The sequence below is a fragment of the Cornus florida genome, unplaced genomic scaffold (genome assembly GCF_030987335.1).
Source record: "Cornus florida cultivar Cherokee Brave unplaced genomic scaffold, ASM3098733v1 CherokeeBrave_3.0.0_Hap2_Chr05, whole genome shotgun sequence".
NCBI classification, from domain to species: domain Eukaryota; kingdom Viridiplantae; phylum Streptophyta; class Magnoliopsida; order Cornales; family Cornaceae; genus Cornus; species Cornus florida.
Window position 1 is genome coordinate 41,408,709 of NW_026775575.1, and position 22,252 is coordinate 41,430,960.

Below are 22,252 nucleotides of genomic sequence, written 5' to 3' on the forward strand. Positions count from 1 at the left end.
TTCAAATTATATTCAAAATTAAAATTAAAATTAAAATTATACTATACTACTACTACTAAACCTAACACAATTGCAGCACACAAAATATAATAAATTATAATAACAGTCCCAGCAGGAAGGAATTCAAAACCTAACACAATTGCAGCAGGAAGGGATTCTTGGCAAGGGAGAAAAAGAGTCTATTTTGAATTTAATTAAATCTATATTCTCTCTCTATATATAAGTCCTTTTTTACTTTCATCTAATCACATCAATTTTCAAGGTAGGTGCATTGTTTTATTATTTGCTCATGCATTGTTTTATTATTAATCTTATGTTTTGATCATGCATTGTTTTATTATATATATTGCTACATTTAATGTATACAAAAATAAAAAAAACCTAATCAATTGTCTTTCTCTTCCTCTTCTTCTTATTAATCTTATGTTTTGATCATGCATTGTTTTATTATATATATTGCTACATTTAATGTATACAAATATAAAAAAAAAAAAAAAAAAAAAAACCTAATCAATTGTCTTTTTCTTCTTATTAGTCCAAGTTTTGCCAAGATCGAAGCCTTTTTTTGCAAGGTACGTGTCACCCCCACTCCATATTAGTAAAGTAATTCATCCCACTCCATATTAGTAGAGTAATTCATTAATTTTTTATTATATCTATATATTTATGGATTGTAATTATAATTTTTTTTTATTAAATTTGAATATTGTTATTGTTCTTTTCCTAATATATATAAATATACATGATATATATGTTAAATTTACCATAGTTTTGATAAAAAGCTAGGAGAATTTGTCTTTTCAATAAAATAACGCAAAGGAATGGTATATTATAAGAGTTTGTAATAACTGAGAATAAATATATTTTGATTGTTTGTAAATAGTTACATAAAAGACAAAACTCTATAACGTTTGATTTAGGTTTTTTCAAAAAAGAAAAAATATATATATTAAATCCAGATATGCCGTGGAAAGAATAATTTCTATATCAAACAAAAAATAAGGAGAAAATAAAAAGATATGGAAATAAAGAAATAAAAAGAAAAAATTAAAAAGAGAGAGACCAGATTAGCAAATCAACGGTCACGTCTTCCAAAAAAAATCAGAAAATTCAATTTAGGATGTTTATCATTTTTCTAGAAAGTTTAGGTTTTTTTTTTTTTTGTGTAATTTAATCTAAATTTTATTTATTTAAACGTAATTGTCAACAATTTATTAAGGCTGTTTGTCATTTCAAACGTCAAACACAAGCCGAACGTACATAGATAGTCGATTGCTTTTAATAATAATAGGTAAATAATATAATAGGTAAACTGCTCTTTACATTATTTACCTTAATTTAAGTAGGTAACTGTTTAATTGACTAACTTACCTGGAATTTTTTTTTTTGTCTACGTTATTAATAAATCCACTTATATGTTTTCTTTGTAAATACAATTGCATTTTACTAATAATAGGTAATTGCTCCACATTATTCGGAAAGACTTAAAAAAAACTCCACTCTTTTTATACGTTAATAGTTGAACAAATTCAAAAAGTTTTTTTTTTCATGATATTTGGTTAGAAAAAATAACTATTCTAACTTTTGTGCTATTTTGTAAGTTAATATATACAAAAAAATAATAATAATAATAAAATAAAAAACTTAATCAATTGTCTTTCTCTTCTTCTTATTGTTATTAATATTATGTTTTGATTATGCATTGTTTTATTATATATATTGCTACATTTAATGTATACAAAAATAAAAATAAAAACCTAATCAATTATCTTTCTCTTCTTCTTATTAGTCCAAGTTTTCCCAAGATCGAAGCCTTTTTTGCAAGGTACATTTCACCCCCACCCCCTATTGGTAGAGTAATTCATTAATTTTTTATTTTATATATATATATATATATATATATATATATATATATATTTGGGAATTTTTTTTTATTAAATTTGAATATATATATATATATATATATATCTATATATATATATTTTTTTTATTCTAAGGTTGTTTTTTTATTTTTTTTCATTGTCTCTCTAATGCTAAACATCTTTTACATTTTTTATTATAAAAGCATGTCTAACATATCTCTTTATCTATACATATGTTTAAATTTGTTAGTCACACTTGAATGGCACCCACACATAAACAAAATCAAAGAAGTTCAGACAATAGAAAATATTATGCAAATTTATCTACCGAGGAAAGACAGAAGAGGATTAAAGAAGTAACAGATGCAGCAAAAAGAAAAAAAGTAGATTTCGAACAATCAACACGTGTAGAAGAGCAAAGGAGTTTAGACAATAGAAAATACTATACAAATTTATCTACCGAGGAAAGACATGAGAGGATTAAAGAAGTCACATATGCAACCAAAAGAAAAAAAGGAGACATCGAACAATCAACACATATAGAAGAGCAAAAGAGTTTAGACAACAGTAAATACTATACAAATTTATCTATCGAGGAAAGACAGAAGAGGATTAAAGAAGTCACAGATGCAACCAAAAGAAAAAAAGGAGACGTTGAACAATCAACACATGTAGAAGAGCAAAGAAGTTTAAACAACAGGAAATGTTATGCAAATTTATCTACCGAGGAAAGACAGAAGAGGATTAAAGAAGTCAAAGATGCAGCCAAAAGAAAAAAAGGAGACGTCGAACAATCAACACATGTAAAAAAACAAAGGAGTTCACTCAATAGAAAATGTTATGCAAATTTATCTACTGAGAAAAGACAAAACAAAATTCAAGGTGTAACACATGCAAGAAAAAGAAGAAAGGGAGACATGGGACAGTTATCCCATACACCATCTCAGGCGTTAAAGAAGGTTCCAAGTTGTTCTCACTGTCTTGCAAAGAAATTTGAACACGAGCCTCCGACTTTTTGTTGCTCAAATGGCGATGTGATCTTAACATCTACTCTTGTCCCAGATGAGTTGTACAAATTATTCACATCCCAAACTGATGCCTTCGCGAAGGACTTCGTCGATACATACGTGCATATAATAGCATTTTTTCTTTTACATCTTTCGGAGTCCGTCTTGACAAAAATCTCGCAACTATGAAGAGTGGTATATATACTTTCCGAGCACAAGGTCAAATATATCATGAATTACCCTCACTCTCAATACAAGACAGATCTCCATGTTACCTCCAGTTATACTTCTATGACACTGACAATGAGTTACAAAATAGAATGAATATTTTAAATGACTCGAACTTAAGTGAACCTATTGTTGCAAAGTTGATGAACATATTGTCGTCAAATCCGAATGCTCAGTTCCTTCGTAGGTTAAAGGATATTCCCGTTTCAGACAACCATGAAATTGTTATTAAAAATGATGTTCAACTTGATCAAAGGGTTTTCAATTCGCCAACAACAGACCAAGTTGCAGCTGTTTGGATAGAAGGAGCATACCCTGACATGCGCTTAGAGCGTGACATAATTGTCGTTGCACACTCCGGCAGAAAACACAGAGTGAGACACTATTTTGGATGTTATGATCCACTGCAATATCCTCTACTATTCCCATATGGTGAGATCGGATGGCATCGTAATATCAAGAATCGTCGTCAGCCATACCCTGGGACAGATATTACACATGAAGATGATATCTTCGATGATTCCATTATGACAGGATCTAGAGAAGGTAAATACAATTATCAATTTTGCTTTATTTATTTTAAAAATAAAACTCTCATACAATTCAAAATATCAATTTTTTTTAACTCTTATATAAATTAAACATGTAGGTGTCGAAGGAAGGAGAGCTAAAAAAATTTCATGCAGACAATATTATTGTTACAAGCTTCAAATCCGCAACCAGGACCGATCAATTCTCTTATATGCCGGGAGATTGTTGCAACAATATAGTGTTGATATGTACATTAAGATTGAAACAACACGTTTGGATTACTATCGAACTGAACAATCACATATTCGTACCGAGCTATATCAAAGAATTGTTGATAGTGTTGTGGCCGGAGAAAATAGAGGAAATAATGTTGGGAAAAGAGTGGTTCTTCCTTCATCCTTCATTGGAGGGCCTAGGGACATGCAAAAGAGATATTATGATGCGATGTGTTTGGTTCAAAGATTTGGAAAGCCAGACCTTTTCATCATAATGACATGCAATCCTGATTGGAATGAGATCAAAGAGGAGCTGAAATCGGGACAGTTAGCTCAGGATAGACCAGATTTAACAACAAGGGTGTTTCGAGCAAAGCTATATGACCTTAAGAAACAATTATTTCAAAAACTCATATTTGGAAAAGTGGTTGCACATGTTTATGTGATTGAATTTCAAAAAAGAGGATTACCACATGCACACATGTTGCTTATATTTGAATCTGAGCATAAGATTACAAATGCAGATCATTATGATAAGTTTGTCTATGCCGAAATCACAAATGAGAATGAGAATCCAACACTTTATGCTAAAGTAGTTAAACACATGATGCATGGGCCTTGCGGAGATTTAAACGTAAAGAACGCTTGCATGATGGATGGTAAATGTAAAAATCATTATCCTCGACAGTTCAATGAGCAAACGATACAAGGTCAAGATTGTTACCCTATATACAGAAGAAGAAAAGATGGTCCGACAGTTAGTGTGCGTAATGCAACTTTAGATAATAGATGGGTTGTTCCCTATAATCCATATCTTCTGCAGAGGTACGACTGTCATATTAATGTTGAGATATGTTCAGGGTTGTTAGCAATCAAGTACCTTTATAAATATATTTACAAAGGGCATGATCGAGCCACAGTTTACTTATCAAACACTGATAGTGATGACATTATTGATGAAATAAAAGACTATCAAGAGGCAAGGTGGGTATCACCACATGAAGCAATGTGGAGAATTTTTTAGTTCAATTTAAATGAGATACATCATTCTGTTATCAACCTTCAGTTGCATCTCCCCAATAAACATATGGTATGGTATTGGGAAAAGCAGAATCTCGAATATGTAGTTCGTTCTAATGGTATATCACAGACGATGTTAACTGAATTCTTCCATCTAAATTCCACGTGCGAAGAATCTAGAGCTTTTCTATATAGAGAAATCCCAGAGCATTTTGTGTGGAACAAGCAAACCAAGCGCTGGACTGCTAGAAAAGCGAAAGAGGTAATTGGGAGAGTCAACGCAGCCAACCCTTCTGAAGGAGAACGGTACTACTTGAGAGTGTTATTGAACCACGTGCGTGGACCAACATCGTATGCCGATCTATTAACTGTTAACGGGGAGAAATGTCCTACATTTAAAGAATCAGCACAAATAAGGGGTCTTCTTGAAAGCGACAACAGCATTGTAGAATGTCTTGACGACGCCGTGTGTTTTCAAATGCCAACGGCACTCCGTCGGCTTTTCGCTACTCTACTGGTTTATTGTGAGCCCAGCAATGTCAGAAAATTATGGGATGACTCTGTTGATGTAATGTCAGAAGATTTTCCATGCACAAGTACTTCATCTGCAAGTTATTGAGCCAATGAAGCTCTTAAGAGTATAGATGGCTACTTAATAAGCATGGGGCGAAGTGTAAAACAATTCGACCTGCCAAATATAGTGTCCCGTGATGTATGTAATCACAGTTTTACCAAAGAGATTGACGATGAATATGCCATTGTTACGCCTTTTGAAGATTACAATGCTGTGGCGACTCTAAACGCTAAACAAAAGAATGCATATGATATGATAGTGGAATGTGTTCTCTCAAACAAACCCGGCATCTTCTTCATTGATGGCCCGGGTGGAACTGGGAAAACATATCTATATCGTGCAATACTAGCAAAGGTCAGGTCCGAAAAAAAGATAGCTCTTGCAACTGCTTCTTCAGGAGTCGCATCTTCGATTTTACCTGGTGGGAGGACCGCACATTCAAGATTTAAAATTCCAATATTAGCAAACGAGTCCGCAGTTTGTAACATTTCAAAGCAAAGTTCAATAGCAAAGCTAATGCGTAAAGCAAGTGTCATTATTTGGGATGAAGCACCAATGGCTAAACGTTATGCAATTGAGGCAGTTGACAGGACTCTCCAAGATCTCCTTAGTACCACGGAACCTTTTGGAGGAAAAGTAGCAGTCTTTGGTGGAGACTTTCGACAAGTATTGCCTGTTGTACCTCGAGGGACCCGGGCTGAAACAATTGGAGTAAGTTTGGTAGAATCTTACTTATGGAAGAAGATGAAAAAGATACAGCTGAAACAGAATATGAGAGCAAGAACTGATCCTTCATTTGCAGATTTTCTACTACGTGTTGGCAGTGGGGAAGAACCAGTTCTGGTGGACAACATGATCAAGTTGCCAGACGAGATGGTAATAAAATCTACAAATGAGGAAGATTTAGAAAAAGAATTGATAAATGCCGTTTTCCCCCACCTTATCGAAAATGCACACTCGGCGGAATATATTACAAATCGAGCAATTTTGGCAACCAAAAATGATTTCGTTGACAAATTGAATGAGAATCTTATTGAACAATTCCCAAGCAAACCCACTACGTATTTTAGCTTTGACAAAGCTACTGATGATACGGGGACCTATTACCAAGAAGATTTCCTTAATTCATTGGCTCCAAATGGCCTCCCGCCACATAAGTTAACGTTGAAAGTCGATTTTCCTATAATGTTGCTGAGAAATTTGGATCCGACAAATGGTTGTGTAATGGTACCAGGCTCATCTGTCGTGGAACAAAGGCCAATGTGATCAATGCAGAAATCATCCATGGACAACATGCTGGAAAACAAGTACTGATTCCAAGAATACCCCTATTCCCGGTAGAGAATGAAGCTACGCCTTTCCATTTTACACAAAAACAGTTTCCAATCCGGTTGAGTTTTGCAATGACAATAAATAAGGCACATGGCCAAACAATTCCTTATGTTGGAGTTTATCTACCTGAGCACGTGTTCTCCCATGGACAATTATATGTCGCACTATCTAGAGGAACTTCAATGTCAACTACTAAAGTACTTGTTAAGAAGGATCAAACAAACATTAGAGGTCGTACATACACTAAAAATGTTGTCTATAAGGAGGTTCTCCAGTCTGAAAGGTAAGGATACACCCACATTAATATCCATGCCTTCCCATTCCAAAATTATTTTGCATTGTTCGAAGGGTAAAGGTACCACACATTCGCTACCAATTATTACAATATTTAAATCTTTCACTCACAATTTTATTCTTTTAAAAACATAAAAAAATATCAACTTCGATTTAACTTACTATTGATGTATACATTTTTTTTTCATTTCTATTTTGATACTCGATCATTCTTATTTCACAATTTTATTTTTATTTTTTATTTTTTTTAACCTTAATTCTTTTTTCTTTTCATCATGCAGAAACAGTCATGAAAATGAAGAAAGGTCACCAAAGCTTTGAGTTAATAAATTCACTTGTTAGTTTAAAAACAGAATCGACAATAAAAGTAGTTGTACTTTGAAGAGCAATCGAGGAATACACATCAGGAACAATGTTGAAAGTAGTTTTGATGGATGATGATGTAAGTATACCATCGGCTATTTCTGTTAGTTTCATTAAATGCATCTATATTTGTATGGTAACATTGTTATTTAATGATCTATTAATCCATTTACACATCTTTTTTACTCTTTTAGGGAACACAAATTCAAGGTGTCTTATTTAACGAGCTTGTCACCAAATTCAGTGATTCACTATTGCTTCACAAGACATACAGAATTTCTAGTGTAACTGTAAAAGACGTTAATCCTATATATAGGAGTGTGCACAAGGAGTATGAATTGAAGTTTCTTAATAATACCTTAATTGAAGTTGAAGAGCTTGAAGTAGTAAGTTTGGAAACAATAAACTTTAATTTTGTGGACTTTAAGGAGCTGAACAAGTACACTGATGCAAAAGAAAATATGGGTTAGTTTTCGTTTAATTCTCAACTCTCCATATATATGTTCTCTCTTGTACACATATAAAATTAAAATTAAAATTTCTTATTTTTTATTTTATTTTTAATCTGGCTAGATGCTTTGGGAATTGTTATTGAGGTATCTCCTACATTGAACATATGTAAGAAGAACAACAAAGGCACAACCAAAAAGCGGGAAGTCATTATAATGGATATGAGGTACGTCATTACTATATTACATATATGATCATAATTATGTCAATATAATATAATGACTAAAGTAATTAATCTTTATTATAGTTCAAGGACAACTACTTTGACGTTATGGGAGGATCTTGCTGAGAATGAAGGAAACTTTATCATGGAACTAATACAAGAAAGACCTATTATCACAGTTACACATGTGGCAATCAATACCTACAAAGGTAAATTATCATACAAATTGATATTATTTACATTATATATTATTAAGTAAATCTATAATAACAAACTTTTACAAATAATATTGTTATTTTCCAGGTCTGTCTCTTCAAACGCAAAAAGGATCTACATTGCAAATCAATATGGATATTGAAAGTGTCAAAGCATTAAGACATTGGTTCGTTATTTATTCCAACTTCTTTTACATTATATATATATATATTCATAAAGTTACATATAATCCTTTTCTTTGAGTATGTTCATATATAACTAAACATATATGCTAAATGATATTTGTTTTTATATTTTTATATTGCAGACTTCTTGGTGCAAAATATACACTATTTGTAGAAAGAGAACATGTTTTTCTGTTTTATTTATTTAATTATTTTACAAGATAATTTATATGTGGACAGGTCCAAGGAGAATATTAATAACAAAGATATAAGAAGTTTGATTTCCAGTACAAAAGATCAAAAATTCAATGGTGCTGAAAAAGTTAAACTTCAAGACATAATTGGAAAATCTGCAATGTCCTTTGAGGTATTGAATTTCAGTATATTTCTTAATCTTTCTTAATTGTATATTACATTTTTATATTCAATTCATATATTGAGAAGTTATATTTTGTTGCACAACCTGCAGAAAACAAATTACTGTTTCGAAGCAACAATTCGAAATGTCGTTAATGACCGCGAACCGTGGTACGACGCCTGTGAGAAATGCAACAAGAAAATAAAAGTTGAAAAAGATAGAGTATATTGTCCTTGATGCAACACAACAAACCCAAAATGCATTCAAAAGTATTATTATATCCTAAAACCTTATTATTGTATTTATTTCAATGGTTTAATAATATTGCAAATACATAATTCTTTGTTTTTACTGATATGCAGATTCATGATGATAGTTAAAGTGCGAAGTATGGAACATATTGCAACACTTGCAACCCTAACAGTGTTCAATGATTGCCAAACATTAATAAATTGTTCACTGTATGATTTACTACAATTACAAATTGAGGTAATTTCCCACCCTTATTCATAAAATTTTAATTAAATTAAAAAAATAATAATAATACTTACTTGAATTTCTCAATAGCTCTAAATTATATTTCTTCTTTCTGTAGGACATGGATGAATTCAGCAACAAAGTGACAAGCTGCAAAGGGAAATCTTTTCTTTTTCTGGTGAAGATAGACAATACTCAACAGCAAGTCGTGAAAACTTATTTTGCGGTGGAAGAATTAAAAGAATTGACACTTGACAATGGTTCATTTCATGAAGAAATGAGATATGCAAAAAAGATAAAGATTGAGAAATAAATAATTTAGGAATGCCTTTATTTTCAAAAGTTATAGTTTTGGATTTTCTAATGTATTTTGTTTCTTTTGAGGTGATAATTATTACAATCTAAATATTGTTGGTACCCTTTCGGATTTTATAATATATAGAATTTTTATATAGTATTTATTTATGAATGTTTTGTAAATTATAAAATTTTAATTTTCATATATATTTTTTTAAATGTTTATAGTTTTCATTCATTCATTAATGAAAAACCTTATTTTGTTTCTTTTGAGGTGACAATTATTACTCTCTAAACATTATTCATATGAATACTTTTATTTCCAAAGAGTTATAGTTTAGGAATTCATTAAGGTAACAATTATTACTCTCTAAATATTGTTCATATGAATACTTTTATTTTCAAAGAGTTATAGTTTACGAATTCATTGAGATGACAATTAATACACTCTAAACATTATTGAAAAAACATTCAACACGTGCATCGCACGTGCATTTTACTAGTGTGTGTATATATATATGAATGGCATATAATTTTATCTCCTCTCTTCCTGATGTCTATTAGCACCCTAAATTTGGTCCAAAAAAAAAAAGGCGCCTAAATAAGTTCATCTCACTAATAATCAAATCCATTCATCCATGACATCAATCAACAAAGAATTTGAATCTTCTAAAATTTAAAATATGATACATCATACTTTGAAATATCATTTACATCTACAACCATCAAAAAATTTCAGTAAGTTCAGGTTGACCAAAATAGGAAGAACAGAAAGGATTTAGAAGAAAGAATTAGCTTCAGAAAAATAATAATTTTGATTAAAAATACAGGGATGGACAATTCCGCCTTAGTTCATAAACGTCTCGAATATCCAGAACCTGCACACTTCTTGCAGAGTATTAAACCTGCAGACACAGGAAACAAAGAAAGAACAAGAGAACTATAAATAAATTGACCTAGACAATCAATACACATATGTATATGCATTTGAAAGGTTAAAAAAAAAAAAAAAACGTATCTCATCTTGAAATCGCTATTTTTGAGAATATTTATAACAATTCGAATTGTCTTATATTGGGCACATTAAAACAGACGTTTGAATTCATAATTTACTGCTATACATAGCTCAATTGAACAATCGAATTCCCATCTAACTGAAAAATACCTGCACCCTTGCACACCTTACAATCCACCAAGCCTGTTTCTTGCTTCATCTTACCATCGTTACAGAAGACGCATTTTGTGCCACCTATCCACCAAGAAGGAGAACTTTTAATAACTTAATAAATAAATCAGTAGTTACTCGAAACACAACGTCATTCCAGCAGTTTCAGTTCTCAAAACCAAGAGGGATTAAGTCACCAATACATTCAAATTACTAACAAATTAAAAGAGGCTGAAAGGATATACGATCTAAAGGAGCTCAACCTTACAAAATCATAACAATAATTAGCTCCAATGTTTCAATGCAAAAATTTACTAGTGTACAAGAGTGCGTAATCTATCTACCACTTTATAAGCTTAAAATACACGTCTATAGACTGTAAATGAACAGCCAATATAATGAATGAGCAGAAAATGTGATTATTGGTGTTCAAGAATCATTGATAAATAATTGATCGCATGATGTATAACAGCCCCTTCCTTAATCTTAAGATGGCTTAGAGACCTGCCAGAAAACAATTCCTAGAGATTAACTACTTTCCGAAAGAACAGGTTGTATGCGTACTTCAGAAAGGGAATCTCATTCACTAAACTAGGGGGCATCAGTTGTTTTGTCCAACCAACAGAGTTGAAGAAACATTGATTTGAAAGGGTAAAGAACAATATAAGACATAACTATCAAACCAAAAGGAGGAAAGAAACAACGTAAGAGAACAGAAGAAAAGTTTAGGAGAGGATGCATTAACACCAAATTGAACATAAGATTGCCAGAAGTCTAGAGCCCAGTTCTAAGTGACGAATTCTTTTCTGACCCATTAGAAAGACAGATTGGCTCACTGTAGATTGTTCACACACTAGTTAAAGATGCATATCTATTTTGGAAACTGACCCCTTAATACAACACTACTGAATTAAAATACAGTTATTTAGCAAGTAGAGGAATAAAAAAAATTGCTTTTAAAATAGTAACATCAGCAATTTGACAATTGATTGCATGTTTTTAGCGTCCCGAAGTTGTTATGGATTACAGCTATGCTTCAAAAGTTGGCACACTTACATTTTCCCACAATATAGTAGGTTTCACTTATAACAAAGAATTCTTTAGTGCTGAACAATTCTAAAACCAATAATTTCCAACATTTTCCCATTGCAACAAAGTGCTTCATTTTACCCTGGCCTACGTAATACAATTGGATGAAATGATCCTATTGTGTGATTTCTTGATCATTGTCTCATTGTATATATATATATATATATATATATATATATATATATATATATATATATATATATATATTATACTACATATGTATATCGCTTCCGCTAAAGTTAATTGCATGTCATTCAGACAGTCTAAAAATCATGGTATTAATGCAGAACAAACACCATGCCATATGATTGATACATTTCTTGTTCAACTTGTTTTTATGATTTTTATTAGAAAACTGATTAAGAATTTTCTGTTCTCAGCATAATTGAATAAGCAATTCAACTTATGTTAGGTAGGATCCATCCATAGCAAAACCACCACATGCAAAAAAGTATACAACTTACATATCAATGCACAAAACCAATTTATATCATCGATAAAGGAAAGGTACTAATGTATGAGCAATTGGTATCAACACGCTACAGAATCTACACGATGAGCACAACCATTCTTCAAATTATTATCCGCAGCACTTCATGTTGGTATCATATTCTCTTCTTCTTCTTTCTTTTTCTTTGTTTTTTTTTCTTTCTTCTTTTAAACACTTCTCCTGACAAGGTAATTTTAACTTAACCAGATAAATGGCATATACAGAAAACTAATTCAGCTTAGAGAAAGAGCAATTCAATCAAGAGCAAGAACAAGTGACCTTTGTTCAGACATTTCTAACAGAAGACTGAAAAAACAAAATGCATTACCCCCACATTCAAGAACTCACTGCTTTCAGGAATCCTTAGGTTTCCTCCCATTGAAAGACACCAAAAGATTACGTTGATTAATCTACTTCTTCCCTTTCTTGGACTAAGTTCTAGAAGACCTGTGCAGAAAGACCTTGAAAGATTAATGGCACCAAAGTAACACGTATGCCAAGTGGGAAGACAAGTTCATTTTTTTATGGGTGAACACAAGGGCATGATATGTTCTTGTAGACTATTAACAGAAAGGTTCTTACAGAATCCTGAAGTGGTTTGGCGTAAAGCATTATGTTTAGCCATATATTTCAGCCCAGACACTAAAATTATCATATTATGATAAGAACACTAATCAGGTCAGGAGATCCAACTGTGTGGCAGTCAAGCCAGTTTAGCCTGCACAGGCCATGATTTAGTACATATCCGAGCTAACCAGAAGAGATTTTCTTAAGCTAACCAAGAGTTCTCCGTTTTTTGGGTCTCCACAAAGCTAGTCCAAGTGTCCAACCACCAAAGTTTAGGATTCAACAGCATTATTAACTGGTTAAATTGCATATCAAAAATTTTTTAAAAAATGCAATATTGACTAATGTGATTGGAGGAAAGAGTGCAGAAATTGAGAATTAGCACAAATATGAATGCCTTTGGTTTTGACATGTCCGCAGTGGGACTCAAATGTGAACCCTTAAATTGATTAGGCATCTATTGAAAACCATGAAATATGTGTGCAACATAGAGTACAGGAAGAATTGATCTCAAGTACTTAAGTGCCCCCGTTAACCATTTTTCCAATGCTTTACAACAAAACTGAGTGTCTGACTGCCAATCTCTTACAGACGAAACCTACACCAACCAAAAAGTCAGAAAAACACAAGGAATTGTTATTGTTTCTTTCGTGGCTAGGTAAAGGAACTATTGTTGCCAGGAACCATATACAAGGGATGTGATCTCTTCACAATTCCGCATCAGTTACTAATCAAAGACCACATATAACCTAGTAATAGAATTATAATTTCAGAAGTCAATTTGCTTCGATAACAAAATTCACATCTTTTTCTTCATGTATAATTCTAGAGAGAATTTTCCAGATAATTTTTTGCTGAGGACTCCATTTATTGATTTTTTAAGATGAAGCTTGAGGAATATCTATCAAGTTTCTGTAACTACGTTTGGTGAAAAGATTCTTACTCTTTACACTTTATCTTTTTAAGTCTCAAGCAAATCTTCTCCCAAAAAGTTTTCATCAAAGCAAATGGAAAGAAAAAAATATATAATATGTATTAGGCACAAAAAGGAAGTTAGTTTTCATGAAAAAATAAAACAAGACATCCACGGCATTTATAGTGCAATGATATAAAAATTCAGATTGACAAGCATAAGAACACAAATTCAATTTTTGAGAGCTGCCGCTTTATGGAAAAGCAGCAAAACTAATGTCGAAGTTAGGTTCGTCTCTAGTCTTCCCCTCCCACCACCCATGTAGGTGTAGGCGTGACATAGACTGGGTAAAATGTTTAATTGCAATGCGTCAAAAATAGGTTCACACTGGAGTATGGAGCATAGGAACACAATTGTTTGGTTAATTATCCAGTTTATTCATGAAAATAGGAAGGCACATAATAATGTGTTACGACAAACGCAGTGAACCAAGCGACAATTATGGAACACGACAGAAAAATAATACACCACACAAAGAACACAAAGATTTATATGTGGTTCGGCAAAGCCTACGTCCACGCTGGAGATCCGGCGAAAGTCTTCACTATGTATAAAATCGGAGATTACAAGTTCCAGTCCCTCACTCTCAATTATATATGAAATTCAGTGTCTCTCTCACACCCAATCCAAACCCTAAACACATTGGGCTACAAGCCTACAAGAGAGTACTAATTAGGGTCCACGACCCATGAGCAAAATAGGTCAAAAAAATTCACAAACGGGTTGTCGGGTCGTAAGCGGGTGTGAAAGAGAGACTGAAATTCGGGTCACAGCATCACATAATGGCATACCAAAACATTTAACTTCCCTAATAAATGGCTACTAGCTGGATATCAATAAATAGAAGCACCTCAATAATCCATTCCATTAACCTCCAATGAACACTGACTATCATTCAAGTATCAGTAACCATTCGGTAGGTTAATGGCGAAGAAATACACCCGTCTCTCCAATTATTTACAAAGCAAAGACTGTGGCATTGTGCATGTCCTTAATAACATCTACAATTCTATTTGATACTATCTCCTTTAAGGACCTACCATAAGGGGGTGTTTTAGTTCAATAAAACCATATGAAGATTCTTCATTGTCTAATCTTATCGACCAATAACTTAAGTCCGAAATTAGCCTAATTGCTTGATCTACTGATAAAGTGCAAAGCGCTTTTCAAATATTTGCAATCCATTCAAGCAACTTGTCATCCCAGCATAGAGTCAAGTGGGGACAATTGCCCCCAGTGTTATCAAAGGCCCAAGGCACACTAAGGCGCTAGAGGTCCTTTGGAGCCTAGGCGCAAGGTGAGGCGGGCCTTGAGTGAAGCAAGGTGCACAACTGAAAAATTAAATTACAATTAAAGCATATTCATATTCAATATTAAAGGCACAAATGTTGTCAAAGGTGCACTTGGGCACACAACAAGCGCAAGTGTTGCACCTGTATGAGCCTGGAGCCTAGGCGCGCCTTTAACAACAGTGAACAAGAGCAGAAGGAGACGATTCACATACTCCTCATCCCTTTTGCACATGCAACATCAATTCATAATAACCTGCCTCCTCCTCAAGTTATCAATCATCAGGATACACCCCAAAGTTGTCGTCCAGCCAAAAAAAGCCACCTTCAAAGTAGCTTTGGTGCGCCATACTGCCTTCTAGAAAAGAAGGTCGCAAAGCTCCTAACAACCTCCTATAAAAAGAGAGCACATCGAACCTCCCCTAAGAGAAAGCCACCCAAACCCACTCATTGGTACCCACTCCATTCACATTCTGACCATACAAAAGCGCCAGAAGCTAAAAGATATCCTCCAACTCCCAATCTTGTAAGGGCCTCACTGCATATCCCCCATCAGCCTACTGTTATCAAGCTAATAACGGTCTGAGACCTACTATTTGCACCCAATTTGGTACCCATAGCCGCGACCATGGGTCATTTCTTCGGCTCTAGCAGTAACTCCATGAGAAACTAAAGCCAATATGTATACGGCTAACCTTGGGCAATGCCTGTTGTTTGGCTAACACTTGTTTTTTTGGCAATTCCCATTGTTTGGCTAATGTTTGTTTATTAGGCAACACCCATTGTTTGTGCAACACCCATTATTTGGGTAACGTCGTGCAACTCTTGTTGTTTCGGTAACACCCAGTCACGATTGTGCATGGTGCCACACCCAATATTAGATATAATTCCTTCCTGATACGTGTACGGTCGATCCTTACGTCATCCTGGGTAACGCTCATCCCTTGGTAACGCCAATTGATATATATTTGACTAATTTTGGGTCACGCCCGTTCATGGTGCAACGCCAATGCATAGTGTAACGATCGTTGATGGTTGAACGCCCATTGATGATATGGATTTAAGGTGTTGAGTTGAAAATATATATATATATAAATGTCAGACATGCATTTAATAAAATACCATTTCCAAGGTCACTTGTCTCGTCAATGGGTTGGCAACCATGTTTATTGGGTAATGGGCTGCCATTTGTCAAATTACATGGACCAAGGGAAAACCCATTTGACTAAGCAATTCAAGTACTACCACTTGTCAACCTTTCCATCTGCATTGCATATAAAGAGACCCACTTCTGAAAGATTTGTCCACCCACTTGTCTTCTATAAATACAAGTCTCCTCATCCAATAGCGAAGATCCACACATACACTATCAATAAGCCCAAGGCTTATCTCCTCAAGCTCCTGCAACTTATCTCTTGAATTTTGGTAGTTTTCTTAAGCTTTAGCCCGTGACCTTTTGTCCTTGAAACTCCCACAACTCATTTTTTCTTGTGTATTACTTTCCATGTAATTTACATTTCATGCCTTTACTTCATGTAATTGTACCTTTAATTTGCATGCAATTTCAAGTAACGTAACTCTCTCTCTACAGTTGTGTCCCTTAAATCAAAATACAATGAAGCAATGGTGTGTGCATTCCAATGATTCTTATACCTTATCTCCATATTCACAATGGAATGAAGATTTCAATGATGAGGAGTATGATGATCGACTAAATGTTATGGCCAAATGCACCACCCCCGTATCCACGATGGAAAGGTTGACAAGTGACAATCCTTGGGCTGCTTAGTCAAATGAGTTTCCTCTTACTCCATGGATAATTTGACAAGTAAGTGACAACCCATTACCTAATAAACACAGTTAACAACCCATTGAGGAAACAAGTGACCTTTGGAATGATACATATCTAGCATTCATATATTTATATTGTCATCCCAACACCTTAACGGCCGTTATCAGCAACAGGTGTTGCATTACGTACTGGTGTTGCACCATGAATAGGTGTGACCGAAAATTAGCCAAATACATGTCAACAGGCGTCATCGAGTATGACACAAGGATTGACCGTATACGTATCAAGAAGAAGTTATATCCAGTATCAAGTGTAGCACCATTTACATGACAATACCCAAACAACGGGCGTTGCCCAAAAAAACAAGCTTTAGCCAAACAACGGACATTTCCCAAAGAACAAGCATTAGCCAAATAGCGGGTGTTGCCCAAGGTTAGCCATATACATATCGGTTTTAGTTTCTCATGGAATTGTTGCTAGAGCCGAAGAAACTAGGACCTATGGTCACGACCATGGGTACCAAATTGGTTCCCAATTTGGGTGCAAACACCTACCTATCCACTTCAACCGAAAAAGTCTCGGGAAAGCACTCACCAGCTTACCTGCACCAATAATCTTCCCATAAATAGATATTTCTACCACTTCACACCCTAAATTGAATATGTTCTGAAAATTCATCCCACCCTTTCCGAATGAATTTCCAAACACCCACGTAAGCCAGAGCCCTCACCTCGAGCAATTGCCATCTGCCTCTATCCTCCAGAGAGAGAAGATGTTTCCCTCTATTCCTCTTCCTTTTCTTCCGTCCTTAGCCATCCTTTCATTTTTCCTCCATACCAAACATCCTGTGAACTAGTTTTAACACCAAAAGCAGGCCTAAAAGATCAGGACCTACATGACCAAAGACAAGTTGATCAACCAATCATAATCCTAAAATGCCTACTTGTTTTTTTTTTAATGTGAAACTTAATAATTCGAGCACACAAATCTTTAGTGATCTCAAGCACACTTAAATTCTCTCACATGAAAATGCATTTGATGCTAACATTTTGGTGGTGGAAAGAAAGAATGGTATGGCCATCAACACCATATATCTATTATTGTTATTTCAACATTTATGGTTTACTCTTAAAACTCACAAATGATCATCTTAGTATAATTCTATTGCGTTCTGAAACCTCTAAATCAATTACTGGACACCCATACTTATACTTGGAAAAATCATTATGGTAATGCAAAAGTAGGCTAACCTGCGAAATGATTAGGAAATTATCTACATCTACCATTGTGATTTCAACATTTGTGAGGTTGTGCTTCAACTCCACAAATATTAAAATAACAATGGCAAACTCAAGCGCACAAACAACATACTAGAAAAAACAATTACTTGTGGAATGATTAACATGGTCAAGGCATTGATAAAATACATGTTTTTTACGCACCAAACAAAGAGAGGAAACAATTAAAGTGGTCTCCTCCATGACGCCCTTCTCCTTGAAATAAATTATGCCTTAAAAGTTGAGTCGGACTTATCATCACTCCCTTTTGAAAACTTTCATCAATCTGAAATAATCTCATGAACCGACGAATGCACATAACATGTGTTCCTTATTTGCATCAGAAAGCATATAAGATGTGTCCCTTATTTGCCAACAACCTCATTTTCCATCAAAATTTTGGAGTTGTTCACCAAGCAAAGAGTGAATTTCAAGCACAAACGCTCCCATGATGATAATAACTTTTAAGACATCTCAGATTATTAAACCACCTATTATCATGGTGATAAGAGACATTAAAATTTAAACCTAGTATGAGACACCAAATGTTGTAGGGTTCAAGTCCCCATAGGGTCAAAGTGGGTGTGTGAGTTTCAACTAGGAAAAATAACCCAGTACGAGAGCACAGTTTCATACAACTTCAACTGTAAGACCAACGAAAGGATGTCCTTGCATGCTTCTCAAGACATTTCCCTTTACACAACCGTATGTGTGTGTACAGACACACAATAGAGTACATAAACGTAAAGGAGAGCTTTACCAGAAAGAGAGAACCAAAAAATTTTGAACTTTTGATGTATTCTTGACTTCTATACAAAACCTTAAAAATTAAGGCCCGGCCCACTAAAGATAGTGGACTTAACCAATGAAATTCCTATAACACTGCATTACATAAATTTTAGAATTTGGTTGGCTGGATTCACCTATCTTTGATTATCTTAAAGGCATGTAATGTTCTCTCAAATGCAAATGCATTCAAAGTAACAGTTTTGTGGTGAGAATAAAGACTAGTAGTACCATCACCATCATCTGTCATTATGTTTACAGCATTTAGGCTCTCCCATTGAATCTTACAAATGCTGAAATCACAATGGTAAATGTAATGATTGTCATACTAAATTCATGTTGCTGTGTGGGTTTAAATAGTTTTGAGAGATATCCGTACAATTGTCACTGTCATTGTAGGCTGTGTACCCTAAAATTGTACAAATCCACAAATGTCAAAATCAAATGACATTACCCAGTTCTCATCCCGCCACGACAGGTTTTGGGAAGGACCTTAAGACAAACTTAAGCTTTGATGTTTAAAAATTGGATGCACTGAGACTTGAACTTGGTACCAGTGGCACCAATGCTCAATCGTTATACTGCTGAACTAGACAACCGCCCTAAAATGCAAAAATCACAATAGATGACAATATATCATAAATCTTTTGCTTTGCAAGCCTTTACCATGGTCAGATGTAAGAAAACCGTCGTATATACATATAAAACAGAGACAAATCACTCTATGCATTTTAAACGATTCTAATCATACTTTGTTGCCTTTTTTTTTCCTTTATGTAAAAGAATAGCTTATAGAAAGTGCGTATCTATCTCTGATCACCAGTCCCTATATATATACACACACACACACATCAAGGGAAAATGGGATTACCATTGCCAGCGCACCTCTCGCAAGGAACAGGGTCACCCTGAAAAAAAAAAAAACCCACACCAAACATTCATCACAAACCACAACATATAACCCTCATTTTTATATTTCTAAATTGTATATAGCTCTGTTGGTTTCAGAGGAAGATAATTCCAAGTTCCAAAGGAAAAGAGTTAAAATTTCTCAATATGTTTCAAACAAATGTTTTAAAAAAATAAATAAATAAAATTACCATTACCTTGAGACCCAGAAAGAGTGAGAGCGCAATGGCGGCCAAAACACTAATGGTGGCGAGAAATGTCTGGGTGTCGAGAGGTCTGTCAAACCCGCTGAACAACAGGATGGGATGAATCAAGAGCTTTGTGGGTTGGAGGAGGTGGAATTTCGAAGAACAGATGGACAAGAAGGGGATTTCTGGTTGTGTGGGGATTTGTACCGGAAGAGATGTGAGGGAGCAGAGAGAACAATGAACTACAGATGTCGAAGAAGAAGATGGCGTGGAAGATGAAGAGAGACAGTGAAAGCCATGTAGTGTGTTTGAGAGTGTCGCCATGGATAGAACTACTTAAATATGTGGAGCTCAGCTTTGTCACACCGTTTTTTTCCTTTCTTTGGCTTTTGTAGGGGGGAGAGAGAGATTTATTTTTAAGGTTTGCCACTATTATTATTATTTTTTTTTTTTTTTTTTTTTTTTTTTTGGTATGGATTTGGAGAGGGTGAGAAAACATTACCGTCACTGATTTATCAAAATAAATTAAAAATTAGAGTAAAGTGTAATAAACCTTCTTAAATTATCTTCTCCCTCAAGGATTTCTTGAACTACTATTTTGACAGATAACTCCCTAAACAATTTTTTTTTTTTTTTTTTTTTTGCAAAATACCCCAAGCTGCTATGGCTCCGGTCAGGTGATCAACCAATTTTTTTAAAATAGACAATTTTGCCCCTTTATGACATTTAGGACATACCCAGAACTACTATTTTGCCAGATAACTCCCTAAACTATTTTTTTTTTTTTTTGCAAAATACCCCAAGCTGCTATGGCTCCGGTCAGGTGATCAACCAATTTTTTTAAAATAGACAATTTTGCCCCTTTATGACATTTAGGACATACCCATATATAATTGGTTAACCCATACTCATTGGATTTACCCGTTTTTAATTAATATCCTACCACCAACCTTCGTTCAATCTGGTAACCTTGACAATTCTCTCCCTCTACAATTCTTTCTGCCACCACCATTCAAACAAAATCAAAACCCTAATTTCAATAGAAAAAATCAAGAATCTAATTCGATAATTTCGTGTAATATGTAAAGAGCCAAAACCCTAACTTATTTATTTCAATACAAACTCCATGAAACAAACAATCAAATTTATCACCGAAAAAAAAAAAAACCAATGGTTGAATTAACTATTGGAATTGGAACAATTTAATGTGGAGAAGAATCGAATGGCTGCGGAAGGAGTAGACTTTTCACTTCCAGCATAACCTTTAAGCCAATCACAGTTGAAGATCAGAAAATAGATTGAATCTGATTGTCGGCTTCATCTTCGTCCTCTTAATCGTTCTTGTTCATTTTGTGTTGAATAATTTGGGGTTCCGAACAAAAATTTCACCTCTTCACCTTGTTCACTGATCATTGTTGTCTTCTTCAATTTTTATCATTGCGGGAGTTAGATAGATCAGGGGGGTTTGATGTGATTGGTCGACAATATCTTTAGCTGTGGGAGAACAAGCTCGTAAGAGAGCCTAAAGAGAGAAAGAGTTATGCGTAAGACCATGTTTGGCCCTAAAATATGTAGTGTAATCTAGTTAGGCCGTGTTTGGCGCTAATGTAAAGTGGGTTATTATTTTTTTTTTAAGTGTTAAGTGGGTTATTGCGATAAGGTGATGTGCTATTACAATACTATTGGCTATTTAGATTGCATTTGCCACATCAGCAACATCAGAACTAAAACAATAAAACGACAGAGTTTCACTAAAGGGTAATTTCGTAATCAAACATTTCCGGTGGTCTCTAATGATAGCAATTTTTGGTTTTGTCCTTAAAGTGCACTATTTTGATAGTTTGGGGGGTAATTATTAATTCAAGGGGGTTTCATGCAATTAGCTAATAGATCAAGGGGGGGTTTTGTACTTTACCCAAAATATTATAAAAATTACAGTCAAAACTTTCCTTTTCCTTTTTTAAAAAATAAGTTGTATATAACAATTTTCAATCCGATTTATAAATCTTACGTTTGAAATATTTGTATATAAATTCAAAGCAACTCAACAAATTGTGTGCGCCAAACTAATACCTGAGCCATCTTAGGTGTTTTAAAACATTTATGTCCAGTTCGA

The 22,252-nt window shown here is 34.1% G+C and overlaps 4 protein-coding genes across 5 annotated transcripts; 3 read left to right on the forward strand and 1 right to left on the reverse strand.

Moving 5' to 3' along the window:
- The first annotated feature begins 2,779 nt into the window (after positions 1–2,779).
- LOC132309192 (uncharacterized) lies at positions 2,780–4,867 on the forward strand. Its single transcript, XM_059807523.1, has 3 exons — positions 2,780–2,989; positions 3,151–3,643; positions 3,747–4,867. The coding sequence occupies exons 1-3, from the start codon at positions 2,780–2,782 to the stop codon at positions 4,865–4,867; spliced, it is 1,824 nt and encodes a 607-aa protein (XP_059663506.1).
- A 657-nt stretch (positions 4,868–5,524) lies between these two features.
- On the forward strand, positions 5,525–6,703 carry LOC132309193 (ATP-dependent DNA helicase pfh1-like). The gene has a single exon (XM_059807524.1). It carries the CDS (start codon positions 5,525–5,527, stop codon positions 6,701–6,703), a length of 1,179 nt encoding a protein of 392 aa, XP_059663507.1.
- A 772-nt stretch (positions 6,704–7,475) lies between these two features.
- Positions 7,476–9,627, forward strand: LOC132309194 (replication protein A 70 kDa DNA-binding subunit B-like). Its single transcript, XM_059807526.1, has 9 exons — positions 7,476–7,529; positions 7,621–7,891; positions 8,000–8,102; positions 8,184–8,308; positions 8,403–8,481; positions 8,720–8,846; positions 8,949–9,004; positions 9,200–9,326; positions 9,433–9,627. Exons 1-9 carry the CDS (start codon positions 7,476–7,478, stop codon positions 9,625–9,627), a joined length of 1,137 nt encoding a protein of 378 aa, XP_059663509.1.
- Positions 9,628–10,278: 651 nt separating this feature from the next.
- On the reverse strand, positions 10,279–20,569 carry LOC132306353 (protein disulfide-isomerase LQY1, chloroplastic). Of its 2 annotated transcripts, none has more exons than XM_059803714.1 (4): positions 20,146–20,569; positions 19,911–19,947; positions 10,793–10,860; positions 10,279–10,516 (listed from the first exon to the last, which is right to left on the reverse strand). In XM_059803714.1, the coding sequence occupies exons 1-4, from the start codon at positions 20,458–20,460 to the stop codon at positions 10,511–10,513; spliced, it is 426 nt and encodes a 141-aa protein (XP_059659697.1). In that variant the 5' UTR covers positions 20,461–20,569; the 3' UTR covers positions 10,279–10,510. The 2 variants fall into 2 exon arrangements, with proteins under 2 accessions (XP_059659697.1, XP_059659696.1); XM_059803713.1 differs by having other exon boundaries at positions 10,777–10,860; positions 20,146–20,546.
- Positions 20,570–22,252: the final 1,683 nt, after the last annotated feature.

Coding starts and splice junctions, on each gene's coding strand:
- LOC132309192 (XM_059807523.1), top strand. CDS start 2,780: ATGGGACAGTTATCCCATACACCATCTCAGGCGTTAAAGAAGGTTCCA. Junction 2,990..3,150: donor AGGACTTCGTCGATACATAC/GTGCATATAATA, acceptor TGTTACCTCCAG/TTATACTTCTATGACACTGA. Junction 3,644..3,746: donor TATGACAGGATCTAGAGAAG/GTAAATACAATT, acceptor TTAAACATGTAG/GTGTCGAAGGAAGGAGAGCT.
- LOC132309193 (XM_059807524.1), top strand. CDS start 5,525: ATGGGGCGAAGTGTAAAACAATTCGACCTGCCAAATATAGTGTCCCGT.
- LOC132309194 (XM_059807526.1), top strand. CDS start 7,476: ATGTTGAAAGTAGTTTTGATGGATGATGATGTAAGTATACCATCGGCT. Junction 7,892..7,999: donor TGATGCAAAAGAAAATATGG/GTTAGTTTTCGT, acceptor TAATCTGGCTAG/ATGCTTTGGGAATTGTTATT. Junction 8,482..8,719: donor GTCAAAGCATTAAGACATTG/GTTCGTTATTTA, acceptor ATATGTGGACAG/GTCCAAGGAGAATATTAATA.
- LOC132306353 (XM_059803713.1), bottom strand. CDS start 20,460: ATGGCGACACTCTCAAACACACTACATGGCTTTCACTGTCTCTCTTCA. Junction 10,861..19,910: donor CGAGAGGTGCGCTGGCAATG/GTAATCCCATTT, acceptor CTTGGTGGATAG/GTGGCACAAAATGCGTCTTC. Junction 10,517..10,776: donor TAAGGTGTGCAAGGGTGCAG/GTATTTTTCAGT, acceptor CTGTGTCTGCAG/GTTTAATACTCTGCAAGAAG.